The 17,936-nt window shown below is 42.9% G+C and overlaps 1 protein-coding gene across 1 annotated transcript in view; it reads right to left on the reverse strand.

Moving 5' to 3' along the window:
- FAM189A1 (family with sequence similarity 189 member A1) overlaps window positions 1-17,936 on the reverse strand; it is a 440,241-nt gene that overhangs the window by 134,486 nt on the left and 287,819 nt on the right. Inside the window, exon 3 of the mRNA XM_034784922.1 lies at window positions 3,648-3,758. Coding sequence (XP_034640813.1) covers window positions 3,648-3,758 — 111 coding nt within the window. The remainder of the gene's footprint in view (window positions 1-3,647; window positions 3,759-17,936) is intronic.

A 17,936-nucleotide genomic window follows, 5' to 3' on the forward strand; every position in this document is an offset into this window, starting at 1 on the left:
CCCCCCCCCCCCCCCCCCCACGGGCGGCCCTGGGAAAAATAAACCTTCTGCATCTCGGCACAAACCCAGTTTTGAGAAAACTTCTTTACAAGGTATCACTGGTTCTCAACATCAGCTAGTGCTAAAAGGCACTAAAGCTCATTAAAAGAGTTGGACAAATATTTTCCGTCAAAACTTTTTTTGGATCAAAAACTAGGGGTTTTTAAAAAGCAGAAAAAATCACGGACAATATCTGCTTTCCTTCAAAATTTGTTGTGGTTTTTTTAATTGAAAAGCTGAAATTAGTCTGCCAAAATCTGAATATGGTTTGGGGTTTCAGAAGTGTGTGGCCAAATATTTGCTGCTTGCTGTGTTTGATTGTTTAAAGAAATAATAAAAAAATTCTGCTTAAAAAAAATCCAAAACTTTTGAACCACCTCAGCCTGTGACCAAACACCTGAACCCATCCAGTCAGAGATTTTTCCAGGTTTCGGATACTCTGCTGGCTTCCTTGACTCATATCTGTCTCCATAACTTTGGGTTCATTTAGGTTAGAACATAAGAACAGCCATACTGGGTCAGACCAAAGGTCCATCCAGCCCAGTATCCTGTCTACCAACAATGGCCAATGCCAAGTGCCCCAGAGGGAGTGAACCTAACAGGTAATGATCAAGTGATCTCTCTCCTGGCATCCATCTCCATCCACCCTCTGACAAACAGAGGCTAGGGACACCATTCCTTACTCATCCTGGCTAATAGCCATTAATGGACTTAACCTCCATGCATTTATCTGTTTCCTAGAGACTCGCTCCATGGGGTTCCTCACAAACTAGAGACGGTTACTGTGGGTTTGTCTTTAGTACAGCTTATGTACATACTCCATGAACTGAGCATTTGAGCTTGTTCCAGAATCTGGGATGAGACTATGTTGTGAAAACTGAAATGCTCAAAATAGCACATGCATGTGAATGGACACAGGGTGCTAAAATGAAATTAACCCAGGGGTTCTCAAACTGGGGGTCAAGACCCCTCAGGGGGTCACGAGGTTATTACTGGGGGTCGCAAGCTGCCAGCCTCCACCTCAAATCCCGCTTTGCCTCCAGCATTTATAATAGTGTTAAATTAATAAAAAAATGTTTTTAATTTATAAGGGGGGGTCGCACTCAGAGGTTTGCTATGTGAAAGGGGTCACCAGTACAAAAGTTTGAGAACCACTGAATTAACCCCTCTGAAGCCTCAGGGAATGCAGCAGAGGGGGGCAGTCTTCCTTGGTAGGGTTGGGAAGGAGGTAGGTGGTGTAGGATATTGCTCTTCTCATGTGATTCCTCCCCCAGTGGATAATTTTAAATGAAGCTATCCTCCCCTGACATGAATCTCCCTACAGCACTGAAATTAAATATAGACTATAATTTGGCATTTCAGAAGTGAAAGGGACGGCAGCCCTAATGGAAAAGCTAACAGCTTGGCTCTTCTGCAAGCCTCAAACTGCTGAATGAGCTTTAGGGTAGGGAAGGCTGTGCCTCCCAAACAGCTTGGCCCTGCTTTCTATCCGCCCCCCACCCCCTTCCTGCCCCCCAATTGCCCGCCCCCCTCAGAATCCCCTCACCACCCTGCTCCTTGTCCCCTCACTGTCCCTCAGAGACCCCCCCAACCACCACCCCGGGACTCCACCCCTGCTCCCTGTCCCCTGACTGCCCCGACCCCTATCAACCACCCCGCCGAGTCCTGACAGATCCCCGGAATACCCACGATCCAACCCCACCATTCCCTGTCCCCTGACTGCCCCCCCCCAACCCCTGCCCCCTCCCTGCCCCTTATCCAACCCCCCCCGGTCCCGAGCCCCTTACCCCCGGCTCTCCCCTCACCCGGAGCCTCAGCACGCCGCATCCAGGAGCGTCCCTGGACAGCGCTCCAGTGTGGCTCCGGTGGGGCCTGAGCTCCTCCCTGCCCGGGGCCTGGGGCAAATTGCCCCACTTGCCCCCCCCCCCCCGGGCGGCCCTGGGCAAATCACCAGGCTGTGGGCCTTGCGAAAGGCCAAAACTGGTACTGGGGTTGCAAAGGTGCAGCCGGGGTTAGGCAGAGGCAGCAAATCCAACCCCCTCCCCCCCCGTCAATGATGAGTGATTTACAGACTGCAGTCTGCCCCAGTGAGCAGGGACTGGATGATGATGGGCAGTAGCCACTGAGGCAAGGTGGGTTTAGAGGGGGGGTTCCCCTGGGAGGGGAGATCCAGAGCAGGGGTACTGCAGGGGCAGAACCCCGAGGTAAAGGGCACCGGGGTCTGGGCGGGACACGGGGCCTGAGGCAGGTGAGCCACCGGCCAGCAGAAGGCGCTCTGGGCTGAAATCGAGATAATTCCCAGGATACCCAGCAGGAAGTGCTGCACAGGTCAGTCTCACTTTGCTACAGATGTAATAGCAGGAGTGTTGTAAGCAAGACACGAGAAGTAATTCTTCTGTTCTCTGCACTGATTAGGCCTCAGATGGAGTATCGTGTCCAGTTCTGGGCACCACATTTCAGGAAAGATGTGGACAAATTGGAGACAATCCAGAAAAGAGCAATAAAAGTTATTAAAAGTCTAGAAAACATGACTTATGAGGAACGGTGTTTTAAGGTAAAACTGGTAAATTGAGGTACACTGCACTTTTGGATGCAAAGGATCTGGAACTTCTGTGAGTAGCCAGTATTAGGGCAGACAAAACAGGGGAAAGATTCACAGGCACTCAGGAGTTGGGGTGTACCTATTGTTATCCTGCAAGCTGAAGTTAGTGATGGCACAGCCCAGAGGAGAGTGTTTCAGTGACTGAAACGCTGGTGGTACTAGGGAGCTGACACACAGCCACTACAAGGAAGACCCCCTCTTCTCTAGAGACCGGGGTTATAATCTGACATAGTCCTGGATACACCAAGAACCATCACATTCATGACAAAAGTTGTGTTATTTCCCCCTCATCTTCTTTAAATTCCTTAAATCAGTGGGTTTACTTCTGGGATTAATTTAGCTCTATATATTTCTTAATACCTTATTAGTGTTGTCACAAATATTCTTACAGGTGATCTATACTTTTTTCCCCGCTGAAGGGTTAGCATACAGTAATCTAATATATACCTGCACATCATATGACTTTTTTAAGTTATAGTATACATGCCTTGATAAGTTCATATTTTTATGATTCTCTGTTATCAGACTAGATCCATAGGTAATGTATTTACACTGGAAGCTTTTTTAAAAGCAGACTGTAGTAGTAAAGTTGGTAACCAAAATATTATTGCATAGATACTGAAACATAACTAACAGCATGCCCATGAAACTCCATTGGCTAGAGAAGGAGAGATTTGCTGAAAGTTTGGTCCTGCTGAAGTCAACAGGAGTTTTGACTTCACTGAGGCCAAGATTTCACCCATTGTGTATTGGTGTCTCCCTTACATTATTGCAGTATAAGCACACATTTCTAATGTAACAGCTTATGTTTTGAGGAAACAATATCTTATAAAGACTGTAGCACTTTTATCTAAAGTTTCTTCCAACAAAATAATCATGTTTTAGGCTTAAAGGCGGTATCAAATAACAGACACATGCAATGACAGGAATGAAACTGATAATTTTATGATTGCCGAAAAAGAAAAGCCTTTGCCCTTATTAAAAGAGTTGGTTTTTCATTACTCACCAACTGACAGCCTTCCAGGGAGTTTACCAGCTGAGCATTCTGACATGAGAGAATGGAACCAGCCAAGTTCAACATTACACACACTGCAGACAGTAGCATGAAAAAGGTTATCTGAAAAAAAAACCAAACAAACAGCCTATTGATTATTCATTGCAAACGGCAAAGGGGGAAAAAATTAATTTAGCCTTTAAAGTGCTTCCATCTTGTCAAATAATCATATGGATGGCAACATTTTATACGTTTTAAAGAATAACATAAAACATTTTACATGAAACATTTTTCAATCTTACAAGGTCCTGGGCTTCATACCATAAGAAAGGCAATGCCGACACTAGTCTTGATTGCCATTTATTTTCCTTTAAACCCTTTAAGTCCTTCCACTCGATCTTCCATTAATAGCTCACCCCAAAATTCCATTTGTAACCCAAATATTAAGAACTGAGACCCTGAAAATTAAAGTGATGATAAACAAACAACAATAATAGTCACAGAGGGTCCTGTGGCACCTTTAAGACTAACAGAAGTATTGGGAGCATANGCAGCTAGTGTAATGAGGCCCTAGGTCTGTTATTAATACAAATAATAAATAGCAAGAGTGAGTAGACATTTGAAAGTAAAGTAAAGAGAAACTAAATTAAAAAACCCCATGGAAATATTAAGAATTAACTTAACTGTAAATGTATTGAATGTTGTAGGGTTAAACCTTCTTTTTCTTGTGCTGTCATATCTAGGCATTTCTTGAAGAAATCATGCATATCACATATACTTTGTATCAGAGGGGTAGCGTGTTAGTCTGAATCTGTAAAAAGTCACAGAGGGTCCTGTGGCACCTTTAAGACTAACAGAAGTATTGGGAGCATACGCTTTCGTGGGTAAGAACCTCACTTCTTCAGATGCAAGAAGTGAGGTTCTTACCCACGAAAGCTTATGCTCCCAATACTTCTGTTAGTCTTAAAGGTGCCACAGGACCCTCTGTGACTTTTTACAGATTCAGACTAACACGGCTACCCCTCTGATACTTAACAATAATAGTGAAACGCAAATCCATTTTAGTGTTAGTAATCTAAGTTGCTATTTGTCACAAAGAAATGTATTTGTTAATATGTGATTTTATGGTACATATTAATGTACAACATTAGATACCATTCTACCTTTTATGTAATCCCTGGCTGGTTATAAGCAAGATAAACAATAATCACCAAATTAAAATATTACAGTGTGTATAAAAATAAAAGTAATATATAACTACAGAAGAATGGGAAACACTAAGTATTATGAAACTGGTGAGAAAAATCTCTTTTGTTAATTGGTACTGAAATGTGATTTTTCACTAATGATCCTCATTGAAATTATCTGTCAGTAGATTTTTTTAGAAAGTGCTATCTTTAAAGTTACAAGCAAACTGGTCCCATGTTTTCATTCTTTGTTTAATTTTTATGATCTTACCCAGAGATGCTGCTGTCACTTCTCAGCTGGATGGTATGTTTTCACTCATCTGTTTAAAAAAAACATTAAGGGCTCGTTCCTCTAATATGCAGCAAGCATTGATATGCATCCCATATAATCCACTGCTCTGCATCCATGCACAAGTGCAAGAAATGGTTACTGATTGTAACTGTGGCTCTTTGAGATGTTATGCAGACATGTATTCCACTTAAGTGTGTGTGTGCCCAGTGCACCAGAGTTGGAGACATTTCCTTAGCAATACCTGTGGAAAGGCAATACTCATGCCTCATGGCCACAGCTCCTCAACTGGCTAATGAGGCGGTGCCGCCCTAATCTTCCCTCAGTTCCTTAGCACTGAATGCCTGGACATGAGACTCTGATGCAGAGGGGATGGAGGGGTGGTCACGGAATACACATCTGCATCACATCTCGAAGAACCAGTTACAGTAAGTAACCGTTTCTTCTTCTTTGAGTGGATGCAGCCATGTATTCCATTTATGTGATTCTCAAGCAATATCCCTCGGCCCAGGAGGTGAAGCTTAGAGTCTATGTAAACAGGGACTACAGGACTGCTCTACCAAAGCCTGCATCTGCCCTGGAAGATGTGGTTATGGTGTAATGGTTCATGAATATATGTACTGATGACCAAGTAGCAGCCTTGAAAATGTCCAATATGGAAATGTTACTGAGATTGTCCACCAATTTGTGGGTGCTCTCTTGCAAGAACTCTGCTTAGACACCAAGGGAAGCAGCTACATGCTGCAAAAGGTCTTTGTATGCCTTAGAATCCTCCAGTACTAAAGGGGAGGATGAGCCAGGCAGCACAGCATTGTCCAGAAATGAAGACAAGGCCCTTAACTGAGCCAAAGCCAGATCCTGTTCCAGGGCTGACAGACCTGGACAGGACAACTCTGGAGGCTCCATAGGAAGAAGGACCACCAGTGCCTGGGTCTGTGGTGGATCAACAGTCATCACTGCAGACCTGGCCAGTGATCTTGCCTATGAGTGAGACAAAGAGCAGGATTCTCCACGATTGAGGAGCATCCCACAGATTCCATGGAGGCCACTAACATAGATAAGGTTTTGGTAGCCATTAGACACTGGGCCAGGGACTTCCATCCTGACCATGAGACATGTGCCAATCCTGGTACCCGTAACATTCCATCAGCAGCCCTCAGTGCTGGTCAGGTGATGGCAAGTGAGAGGATGACAACCTTAGAGAGGAACCTCAGGATCACAGAGATAACAGTGGAGCAAGACCAGAAGGAGCAAGTAGGTGGTCAGACTCATCCATGACCCATAATGAGGCAGAAAGTGGCGCTACCAATGGAAGTAATACCATTAGGACCAAACATGCTGGTGCCAGAAGCAGAAGTGAACAGTGGTACCCAAGTGTCTGACTGCACCGAGGTTGAGAGCGGTTAATGTTTCCATGGAAGCATCTGCGTGCTGACTGCAGTAGTGCTGAGCAGATTCCTTGTACTGAGCCCCAATCCTGGTGCCAGCCGTACTTCTACAACCTGTGGAAGGGGAACATTGGGGTTGTTGAGTTGCTGCTCTGATGATTGGGAGATCGCTGAGCGATGTTCAGTCACCGAGTTGATGGCATTCATTCTGAAATCTCATTTAACAACCCCATGAAGGCTACCATCTTCTACCCCAACATTGAGGTGCCATGCTGACATGACAGAACTAAGGGTTCAGCAGCTCATTCAATCAAAGGGGCTATAGTTGACACAGCACAGGCAAAGTCCTGGACCAAAGGAGAGGTCGGGACCAAAAGGCAGAAGAGGTAGGTAGCTGCCTGGTATGCTGCCACATGGAAACAGATGGTACCAGCATCTTTCTCATCATCACTCAACATATGCCCAGAGGCTGGATCCGGAGTCAACAGTATACGTTTTCCAACCTTCCTACTAGATACTAGGGAAGGGTTAGAAGTAGCTGCGCCATCCCACGCACGTGCATCAGCTCCATGTCAGTCCATACTTCCACCTCCCTCAGGAATAGAGTCACCCCAATACCTGGAGCAGTCTCGATTGGTCTTATGAGACCTTTTCCTTGGCGCAGTTGACAGGAAATAGCTCCTGTTTCTTTGGAGATGTGCCTGCTCCGGAGAGTGAAGTGGCAGTGCTCTTGGAGCCTGAGGATGATCTCTGACCCGATGAGGGCCTCGGTACTGAAGCAGGCGACATAGTCTGTTTGATCAGGAGCTGTTTCAGGCAACAGTCTCAAGTCACTTGAGTCTGTTTCTTAAACCATCTGCAGATCGTGCAACACTCACTGACATGGGCCTTACTGAGACAGAGTAAGCACTATGTGTGAGGATCTCTGTTGGGAATCACTCTCCCACACAAACAACAATATTTAAACTCCAATGAGGACATCACCGAGGGAAACAAGCTACTACAACTAACCCTACCCTAACACAAAGGGCACTATTAATTATATACAACAAGAGAAAAAATCTAAACTAGTTGACAGGTTGTGAAGTTGAGACCACAGAGCTCTGACTCCAGCCCTGAGTGGTAAGAGGGGAGGGAGGGTGGGGCCAGTACTGCTTCACGTAGCCGGGGAGGGGCTACAGCCACAAGGTGCGAGCTCTGCCCCTCTGCAGGTACTGCTAGGCAAACTTCTCCAGCTCCGGTGTGCTAGGCACACATATACTTAAGTGGAATGTATGGCTACATCTACTCGAAGAACAGCTGATGTCCCAAGAACAAAAGTGATGTGCATAGTGTGTAATGCATCCATCTCATTATTTACTGAAGAGATATGAAAACTAAGGATAGAAAAATTTAAAGAGGACGGTAAGGACAATATTTCAACAAGCAACAGGAACTACCATCACCACATCATTTTGTACTTCTAACAGATGACCAGAAAAGTGTTCAACAAACAGTGAATGAAGCTTCCCCACAACCCCATGAAATAGGCAACTATCATTGTCCAGTCTTTAGAGATGAGGAAACAGACAAAGATACTTTAAGGCTAAACATTTTCATATGTTAGACACCTAAATATATATTGTATTCAGGTAACTCCTATAAGTCTATAGAAAAATGGTCCAAGAGCTTCTAAGGTTAAGTTCAACTTATATGTGCAGATATATGCAGACACAGAAAGGTAATTTCATAGTGGTGCAGTGCAGAGGGAGTTAGTTATACAGCATCTTTGACTGTGAATAGAGGTGTTTCCAATTTCCCATGGACCACATTAAAATTCAACCCAGAAAATGAGTCCCTAGAGGTTGTTCAAGTAAGTATATGCAATATGGGGTACAATAGAAGGTCCGTATTAAGCTATTAGGAAAGTGAATAAAGAGAAATCAGAATTGTCTTGGCCCAGGCAGTGGAGTTCTCTGTATAGTAGTTAAAAAGAAATAATAAAAGGTAGGTTTAGTGCTTTACACTAGAGGGCTATGATGGCTTAATACTGAGTAATAGCTGTAATATTACACCTTTCACCTGAGTCAGTAACCTTTCCAACTGCTCAGCATGGGATACAATACTACAAGGACATACTGCAGAACTTAATGAAATAACTATAATTTTTGGATATTACCAGTTCCAAAACCCTTAAAACCAATCAGGAGTTAGTGGGAAGTACAACTAATTTATGGCTATTCCCACTTCGCTGGTTTAATAGCAACAAACCAAGATGATGCCCATTTTCTGTGCAGACAGAATGCTACTCTGGTACTGCCACCATATTCCTTCCCCATCGTGTCCCCTCAGCCCTGGTCTGGGCCTTTACACTCACATGGCTTTTTTGTTCTGCAATATCCAGGTGTTCCACCAAACCAGTACAGGCTTAAAAGGCTAAGCCCTCTGGCCGAGCCCAGGCAATACACTCCTTTTGGAGTTGTCAAAGAACACTTCCCACCAGGGTCTGATCTCTCTCATGGGTGTGCTGGAGCAGGGCCAACTGAGCCCACATTAGATCATTAACCCTGTTTTACCCAGTGTGGGATTTGCATACCCTTCCAAAGGTTACCTACTCAAAAGTACCACAGCTCCAAAATGGTTCCACTAAAGCTAATTAACTTTGATGAGAAGCCGAAATTTAACAATTATATTAAAATGTCACAGTTCAAGATGTTATCCTGTACCAGGATTCTGCCTCTTGTATTCAAAGGGTTACATGATTTTGGGGTTGGGGTCATGTTGACACATCTTCCAGTTTACCTTGTCTCCTCATACCAGTTTGATGTTCTGTATTGTTGTCAACTTCTTGGCCTCAGATAATCACTCCGTCTGCTACGCTGCCATCATCAAGACCACTGAAGCATAAAACTTCCAGTGACAAAGGACAAACCAAACCAAAGGCCCTCCTTCAATGACTGTCCCCCAATATGATACAAAGCAAAGACATGATCTCATAAAAATGTACACTGTATCTGAATATTTGTAGAGTAGGTCTGCAAGTTAGTCTCCTTAAACTATTGTAACTAAAGAGCCAAGTATCTTTTCTCACCACGTTGCAGTGGCAGAAGTCAATCCACACTCAACTGGCACGCTCCCTCTAGCTGTTATTAGGTGTATAAAGTTCCCCCTTGTGCCTCACCCCAACTACTCTTGCAGCTGTACAACAGCCCACTAGAGCTCGCAAGACAATCTCTTTTCCAACAGTCAGTCTGATGTGACAAATTGCCTTTACTGCCTTGGATTGCTTAACTAAAAAACATTCTTTTAACCTGTGATTTCCTCCTGGATAATATTAACAACAAAGCCTTTGCATTTAGATACATAGATAACTTTATTTTACTATTTGATTACTCATGACTGTTATTCAGAAAGGAGTGGGGGGCATTCACAATTTACATAACTTCTGACCTGAAAGGATAATAAAATTAAAATTCTTTGGTATCTGGAACAATACTGGAAAACATGTACACATTTATTTTTTGGATCTTAATGTATCACTAGAATCCTTCAAAACAACAGTAACAGCATGAAATCAAAGGGAAAGCTATCCAGAATTTCACTGCCATATAGAGTTGTTTCTCATATACACATGGAGTTTAAGGTCAGAAGGGGCTATCATGATCATCTGTCCAGTGGTTCTCAACCTATTTATAATTGTGGGCTGCAGGTTGAGAACCACAGCATATGCTCTCCTCCCCACCACAGACCCCTATGCCCAGCAACTCCCGCCCATAGAGCCTTCCACAGAGTGGAGTCCTGGGTAGGGGGGCCAGGTGGCAGGAACCCAGGACCCTGTCGTGCGGGGCCGTGTGGCAGCTCCGACCCTGGACCTGGCTGCACGTACGCCTGACCCTGCGGGGCCAGCTGGCAGCCCCAAACCCTGGACCCCCGCTGCGCCGGGCTGGTCAGCCGGGAACCCGGATCCTGCCTCATGGCCTGGCATCCTTTAGCACAAAGCTGGGTTGCAACTGTGTGTTAATTGGACTTCATGCAGCCCACGGATTGAGAACTGCTGATCTAGTCTGACCTCCTGCACATTGCAGGCCAGAGAACTCCATCCACTCCTGAAATAGACCTCTAACCTCTGGCTGAAGTCCTGAAATCATGGTTTAAAGACTTCAAGTTACAGAGAATTCACAATTTACACTAGTTTAAACCTGCGAGTGACCCATGCCCCATGCTGTAGGGAAGGAAAAAAAAAAAACACCAGGGTCTCTGCCAATCTGACCCGGGGGGAAATTCCTTCTCGACCCCAAATATGGCAATCAGTGAGACCCTGAGCATGTGGGCAAGACCCACTAAGCAGATACCTGGGAAAGAATTCTCTGTAGTAGATTGGAGCCCTCCCCATCTAATGTCCTGTCTAGATACAATGGGTATTTTTGCTACAGGCAGTTGCCGATGGGCCACATGCCATTGTAGGCAGTCCTGTCATACCATCCCCTCCACAAACTTATCAAGCTCAGTCTTGAAGCCAATTACATTTTTTTGCCCCCACTGCTCCCCTAGGAAGGCTGTTCCAGAACTTCACTCCTCTGATTGTTAGAAACCTTTGCCTACTATCAAGCCTAAACTTGTTGATGGCCACTTTATAGCCATTTATTCTTGTGTCCACATTGGTGCTTAACTTAAATAACTCCTCTCTCTCCCTTGTATTTATCCTTCTGATGTATTTATAGAGAGCAATCATATTTTCCTTCAGTCTTCCTTTGGCTAGGCTAAACAAGCCAAGCCCTTTAAGTCTCCTTCAATAAGGTAGGTTTTCCATTCCTCGGATCATCCTAGTAGCCCTTCTCTGCTCCTCTTCCAGTTGGAATTCATCTTTCTTAAACATGGGAGATTAGAATTGCACACAATATCCCAGATAAGGTCTCACCAGTGCCTTGTATAATGTCTCTATTGGAAATATCTAGCCTGATGCATCCTAGTATTGCATTAGCCTTTTTCACAGCTGCATCAAATTAATAGTCATCCTGTGATCAACCAATACACCCAGGTCTTTCTTCTTCTCTGTCACTCCGAACTGTTAAGTCCCCATCTTATAGCAAAAATTCTTGTTGTTAGTCCCTAAATGCATGACCTTGCACTTTGCACTATTAAATTTCATCCCATTTCCATTACTCCAGTTCACAAGGGTCATCCAGATCTTGTATGATATTCCGGTCCTCCTCCATATTGGCTATTCCTCCCAACTTCGTGTCATCCACAAATTTTATTAGCGCACACTCACTTTTTGTGCCAAGGACAATAATAAAAATGCTAAATAAGATTGGTTTCAAGACAGATCTGTGAGGAACTCCACTAGTAACCTCCCTCCAGCCTGACAGTTCACCTTTCAATATGACCCACTGTAGTTGTCTCTTTAACCAAATCCTTATCCATCTTTCAATTCTCATATTAATCCCCATCTTCTCCAATTTAACTAATAATTTCCCATGTGGAATTGTATCAAATGACTTATTGTCCATGAACCACTCAAACCTCTTTCAAAAAGTTTTGTAAGAGTATGCATACTGGATGTATGTATAAATTAGGAAAAAATAATAAAAGCTTCATCTGAGACTGCATAGTTTGATCGTCCTTGCAATGTATTGGAAGGCTATAGAAATATAGCACACTGGTTAGCAATAACGTTATTGAGAGCATATGGCATAACCTGATAGACTGGACTCCCATCTTACAAGTACTCCTCTACACAAAGTGGAATTTAGGAAGGTTAACACGAGGAGAGGGACAAAAGCATCAAGTTACTGTAATCCTCTACTAAAAGACTGAATTTCTGGAGTTAGGCAAGCAGATAACTTGGAAAGAAGTTATCCACAGTACTGTAATAAAAACATTTACAAGCCTGGAGAGAAACAAAGTCTGACATAGTTTCTAAACAGTGTCTGTGCCGAGATCAGGAAAGAAGGTGGCTATTGTACAGCTGGAGAATAATAAATATTCAGTAGAAACTGACAGAAACTGAATCCTGATAGAGAGCAACACTGGGGAGGCACTTCAGTGAAAAGGTGCAGAAACCAAAAAATACTCATTATTATTCAGATTTATCTTATTTTAGTGAATCTTTGCAGGAACAGTTGTGAGCAATCAAACATGATGTTCTTTATTGTACTAATCTACAGTCACACACATACCTCCCAACTCTCCACACTCAAATGGTGAAACCAAGAGGTGTGGGGGGGGGAGACTCTTCCATTCTTACCTACCAATAATATAGGCAAATAAAGAGATCATACCACAGCAAGTTGTAAATATTATGTGTATAGTTTAATTTCCACACTAAAGGAGAAAAATAAAAGTCATTGAAGAGCAGGGATGGATTAAGGCTAACCATAAGGAGGGTCCAGTAAAATGTATGAGCCTCCAAAACTCTTAAACACCTAGACACTCTTTTTCCCAGACGACGCCACCTCATGCAAGACCTTCCTACATTTTTTCCTACTTTGTCTTCATTCTTGGCTCTCCATTTTCCCTATATCTTGTTCCTCCATTGTAACCACCATATCATGCTCTTTCCCATCTTCTTCTTCCCTATCCCTAATCTCTCCATTCCATCCCAACCAGTTTCCCACACTCTTCTCTCATTCCATTTCCTCTCCACTCTTTCTATGTAAAGAGAGTGCTGGAAAGGTTGAGTTGTTTTATTCTCTCTTCTCTTAGAGATGGGGCAACTGAGGAAGTATTTCTGTCCTGCCCTTCTATTATGTAAAAGGGGAGCATAGATTCCTTCACCTGCTGGGCCAACTGAATCCACTTAAACAGCACTGCATGCAACAAACTGTCACTTGCAGGTAGGGCAGTTATTTCAGGGAAGCAGCCGCAATTTGCAGCCATGTGGCCAAATTTTGCTATTTATTGCAAGCCTTGTGATATTTGGTTTTTTTCTGAAAGATGCAGCTCCTGGAGTCTTGTGATTATGTGAGAATTCCATTTAAAATTAGACAGTTGCTAAGCTTCATGGGGTTGCAGAAAAAAAAGCTTGAAAGCATAATCTAAGTGCACCCCCCACCAAAAAAGAAAAAAAACAAATTTATTTTATTTTTTAAAAAATCATGGTCTTTAGACAATCTCATGATTTTCGAGGGGCTGAGTTATGATTTTTGAACACTTATGGTGGCCCCTGCAATTTCTCTCCAAGCCCTAATGGTTGTAGTGGAAAGGTAGGCAGCAGTCCCTTCCCTCCCTTTAATCTGCATCTATACCATGAAACAACACTTAGCGCCCTAACCCAAGTATCAGCTTTTAATATATTCGTAGAAAAGCGGATGACTGAAGGACTGAAATATAAAGGATGTTTCTCTCCTAGCAAACTATTGCATTGTGGAATTCTACATAAGCGTCTACACAGCACTGGCATGTTGTGCATTCACAAATGTTGTTCAGGATGGATACTAAATGCAGATACTATTCAACCACAGAACAATAAAAATGCTTCCTCAAAACTTGTAAAAGTAATAAGTTATTATACTGCAACTTAAAATGTTGTCATGGATGCAAGAGTCCTATAATAAGCCTGTTCCAGGGGATTATCTTGTACTATCGGTACATTATGGTTGATGTCAGGTTTCATATCAATAATACACATTCATAGCTCCAGCAAGATGGCTGACAGAGAGAGGTATTACACACTGCTTTATGGCAAGTCATCTTTACTACCTTCCCTTGCAGCTCTCCTTCTCTGACATCATTAGTTTTTGGATTGTTTGCAGAAGATTTATTAACCATAAATATGTTGAAGACTCAAACCTAGGGAATAATCAGAGTTTTGTACTAAGATTGCTCACTTAAGTAACTCTGCATGCAATTTCACCAAACTCACATCTCTCAGAGATTTATAAACTGAAAAATAAACCTGACTCACATTACGTAAATTGTGAGTCTATAGAATAACTTATCTATAACTAGAAAAGCAATGGTAAGAAGAAATAAATTATGACAATCAAATCTGCAGTACTCCTTTAGAGCATTACTTTACCTATAAGAAATAAAACAGGGTCAGACGTGTGTCCTAATGAGAGCAAAGTAGCCGGACCATTTCAGGCCTCAAACAATAACTAACAGTTGATCCGATTTATTGCAAATACATGTAAAAGTCACAAACCCTGTGCTATCTATAATTTGCTAACATGTTGAATTAAAAAAAAAAAGAGTCCAGTTCTGACAAACGGCCAGAATGGATCAGTGCAGGGAAATGAACTCGATGACCTCTCAAGATCTCTTTCAGACCAACATTTCTATGACTCCGTAGAGCACTATTTATGAAAATCATAGTTCAGTTCTAAGATTTACAGAATGGAAGGACTGATCTGATGTACAATGCTGTGCCAGTAATGGTGATCTTGTGTCTCTTACCAAGCATCAGAGCTCTGTGGTCATAATTCTGAGTAATGTAAAGAGCCATTTGTACACTTCATTAAATTTTTGCAAGACATTCTGTCTAGTAACAATTTAGCTATAATAACTCGTGTGTATTTCTTTTCAAAATTTTTGGCTGGCTGATTTTTTCCCCCTAAGAGAAGATTGCTAATCTTTCCAGTTAAATAGCAGCATCTCTTGATAGGAATCAGTTAGGAACCATGTCTACAAATTACCTTGAATTAAAAGAAAATGCAATAAACTCTTGTACAGTGTATTTTCTTCTGGATGCACATGTAAGTATCTTGTGTATACAAACGGCTAATGGTTCCTGCAAACCCTACATATGGAAGTAAACTAGAATTGTGTCAACTTCTCTGAAGTCATATTCATTTTCTACTAAGAATTATTTAACTTCTTCAAACTGGCTGTATAAATGAGAGTTCAGCAAAAATGAATCCTGCACTTTTCCAAATAGAGAAACACAAAAGTGATTTAACTGCAGTTTATTAAATCCAGATAGAGCAAACCATTACCTTATATTAATGCTATCTTGGATTTGCAGGTCTGCCCCTAAGTTTGAAATTTATCTAAATTAACAAACAAAAAGCCTTCATTTAATGTTAGCTAAGGATGCTATAGAAATTAGGAAATGCAAAGTTAAGTATTAAAAAGTTGCAAAGTCAACCACTCAAGTAAGGTAAAGTCAGAATGAAAATTGCCTATGTAACCTTTAATTTGGTCCTCTTGTTCTTGAAGAAGTGACCATCTATGAAAAGTTTGGTGTAAGTGACTTCCCAAGCATCACATAGCAACTCAAGGTCATAGGCAGAGATACAATCCAAGTATCCGGGCTGACATTCAAATCCCTAACCACAAGACAATCCCTTCTCTTCCTGCAGTCCCGCCTCATTCATTACTCACATTTCAACTTCTGAAACTAATGAGGCAGGGGTCATACAGACAACAGACTCCTTCATTACACAACTCTGATTCGTCCCAAGAGCTAGGGTTACCATACGTCGGATTTTCCCGGACATGTCCGGCTTTTGGGGACTCAAATCCCCGTCTGGGGGGAAATCCCAAAAAGCCGAACATGTCCGGGAAAATAGGGAGGTGCTGGGCCGGGGGCCGGGCCGGGGCCGGCGGTGCTGGGCTGGGGGCCGGAGGGAGCCGCTCGGTTGGGGGGGGCAGACTGGGGCCGCGCCTCCTCCTACCACCCCCCTGCCAGCTTACCTGCTGCCTGCTTCAGGCTTCCCGCGAATCAAATGTTCGCGGGAAGCAGGGGAGGGGGTGGAATTGGGGCGGGGACTTTGGGGAAGGGGTGGAGTTGGGGCGGGGCTGGGGGCAGGGCCGGGGCCCTATGGAGTGTCCTCTTTTTGGACACTCAAAATATGGTAACCCTACAAGAGCAGATCCGTCCTGTGCACTGAATGGACCAGGGGTCCTCTGTAAAATACAGGATTGTGTAATTAAAGAGTATATCATAATGCATATGAGGGCCAAAGTAAAGCTGCATGGGTGTCACATTCTGGGGGGCAATTCAGACTAGTGAGGAGCTGTGCTACCACTTGCCCTGTAACCCTGGAACACAGAGCCAGCAGACAAGCATGTACTGAGTGTCTATATGTTAAGCAGCTCTGCAACAGCACTCTGATTCCAGCAGCCTGTTTGTTACACCCCCCCAGCCACACACTGGTATCTACCTGCCTTGGTTACTAACATCTATGTGATTTCAAAACACCCTCAACTCCCATATTTTCCCAAACTGTGTGCTCTGCAAAGTCTAGCCCTCTCCTGGACCATTCAGAGGAATAATAAGGTTTGTTTGCTCCAAGCCAGTACCCAGCAGCTTGCCACATTAACTGGAGTTAACAATCACTTCAATTCAAATACAGCACTGGGTTGGTTTAGATTAAAATAAAACAAGTTTATTAACAACAGGACATGCGTTAAGTGATGCCAAATAAAAGAAAGAAGGGTTACAAGCAAATAACAGTGAAAGACACACATCTAAAAGTCTAAAACTTAATCTAGAAAGGTACAGCCTTTGTTTAATATGGTTTCTCTCACCAATTACTCTTTCTCCAGCATGGCTGATTGTATCTCAGTCAGGATCTTTCATGGAAGCACAGGGTAGCCCTTATCTTCCTAGGTGAAAGATAACTTGGGGGTCTTTATCTCGCTAATAGTGTAGGTAACCTTTCAAACTGATTCTTCTGCAGGTTACCCCTCCCCACCACAAAATAAAGTTAATTCAAGATGTGAGGAAGAAGACATGAGTTTGGTCATGAAGGAGGTTCCATGCTGGTTTTTTTCCCAGATGGTGTTTGCTAACATGCAAATTGATTTGTTCCTGCAATCTCTCTCCCCTGCCATGATTCTGAGTGGTTATCTCCTCACCTTGTTAGCGTTATGGTTTTGTTTACCTTTTATGTAAATACACTCCCACTGTCTCAATGTATCTTGATAGTACTTTCAAGGTGGTACACCCAAATTCCTTTGTGTGTAGGGTAGGATAACTTCAGCCTTGCCTGACAGACACACTTTAAGAACATAATTCCCAATATTTTTGTAATCTTGCATTTGTGTTCCATACATACACCACACAATAATAGTAATGATCAGTATGTGATTTGCTTTCTATTGATATCTTACTTGACACCTTTTAGATACAGGTTATGACATTAATGAGTTGGGATACACTGAACAAGTCAGGCCAGTTGAAACTCCCACTGCTCACTACCAGATACCAGTGAGCCCCTTGGTCTCTTGCATTGTGATGCTGTTAGGGTCCCAGTAGACAGCACCAATTCTGGCATTTTCTAACTTGAGAGTGCTTGACTATGCAACCATTTGATACTTTTTAATTCTTAACTTTGCATTTCCTATTTTTTATGGGTTAGTTTACTGAGGAAAGCAACTTGATTGTTATACAAAGCTTTTTGTTTGGGAATTTCCTTATACAAAAATCATTGTATATTTTGTTGCCTTTGTAATCTCTGTAGAGCTCCAAATTTCACTTTTCAGTGTCATGTTGACCAATATATTAAAAAAA

Source organism: Trachemys scripta, chromosome 10, assembly GCF_013100865.1.
Source record: "Trachemys scripta elegans isolate TJP31775 chromosome 10, CAS_Tse_1.0, whole genome shotgun sequence".
In the NCBI taxonomy this organism is placed as follows: Eukaryota; Metazoa; Chordata; order Testudines; family Emydidae; genus Trachemys; species Trachemys scripta.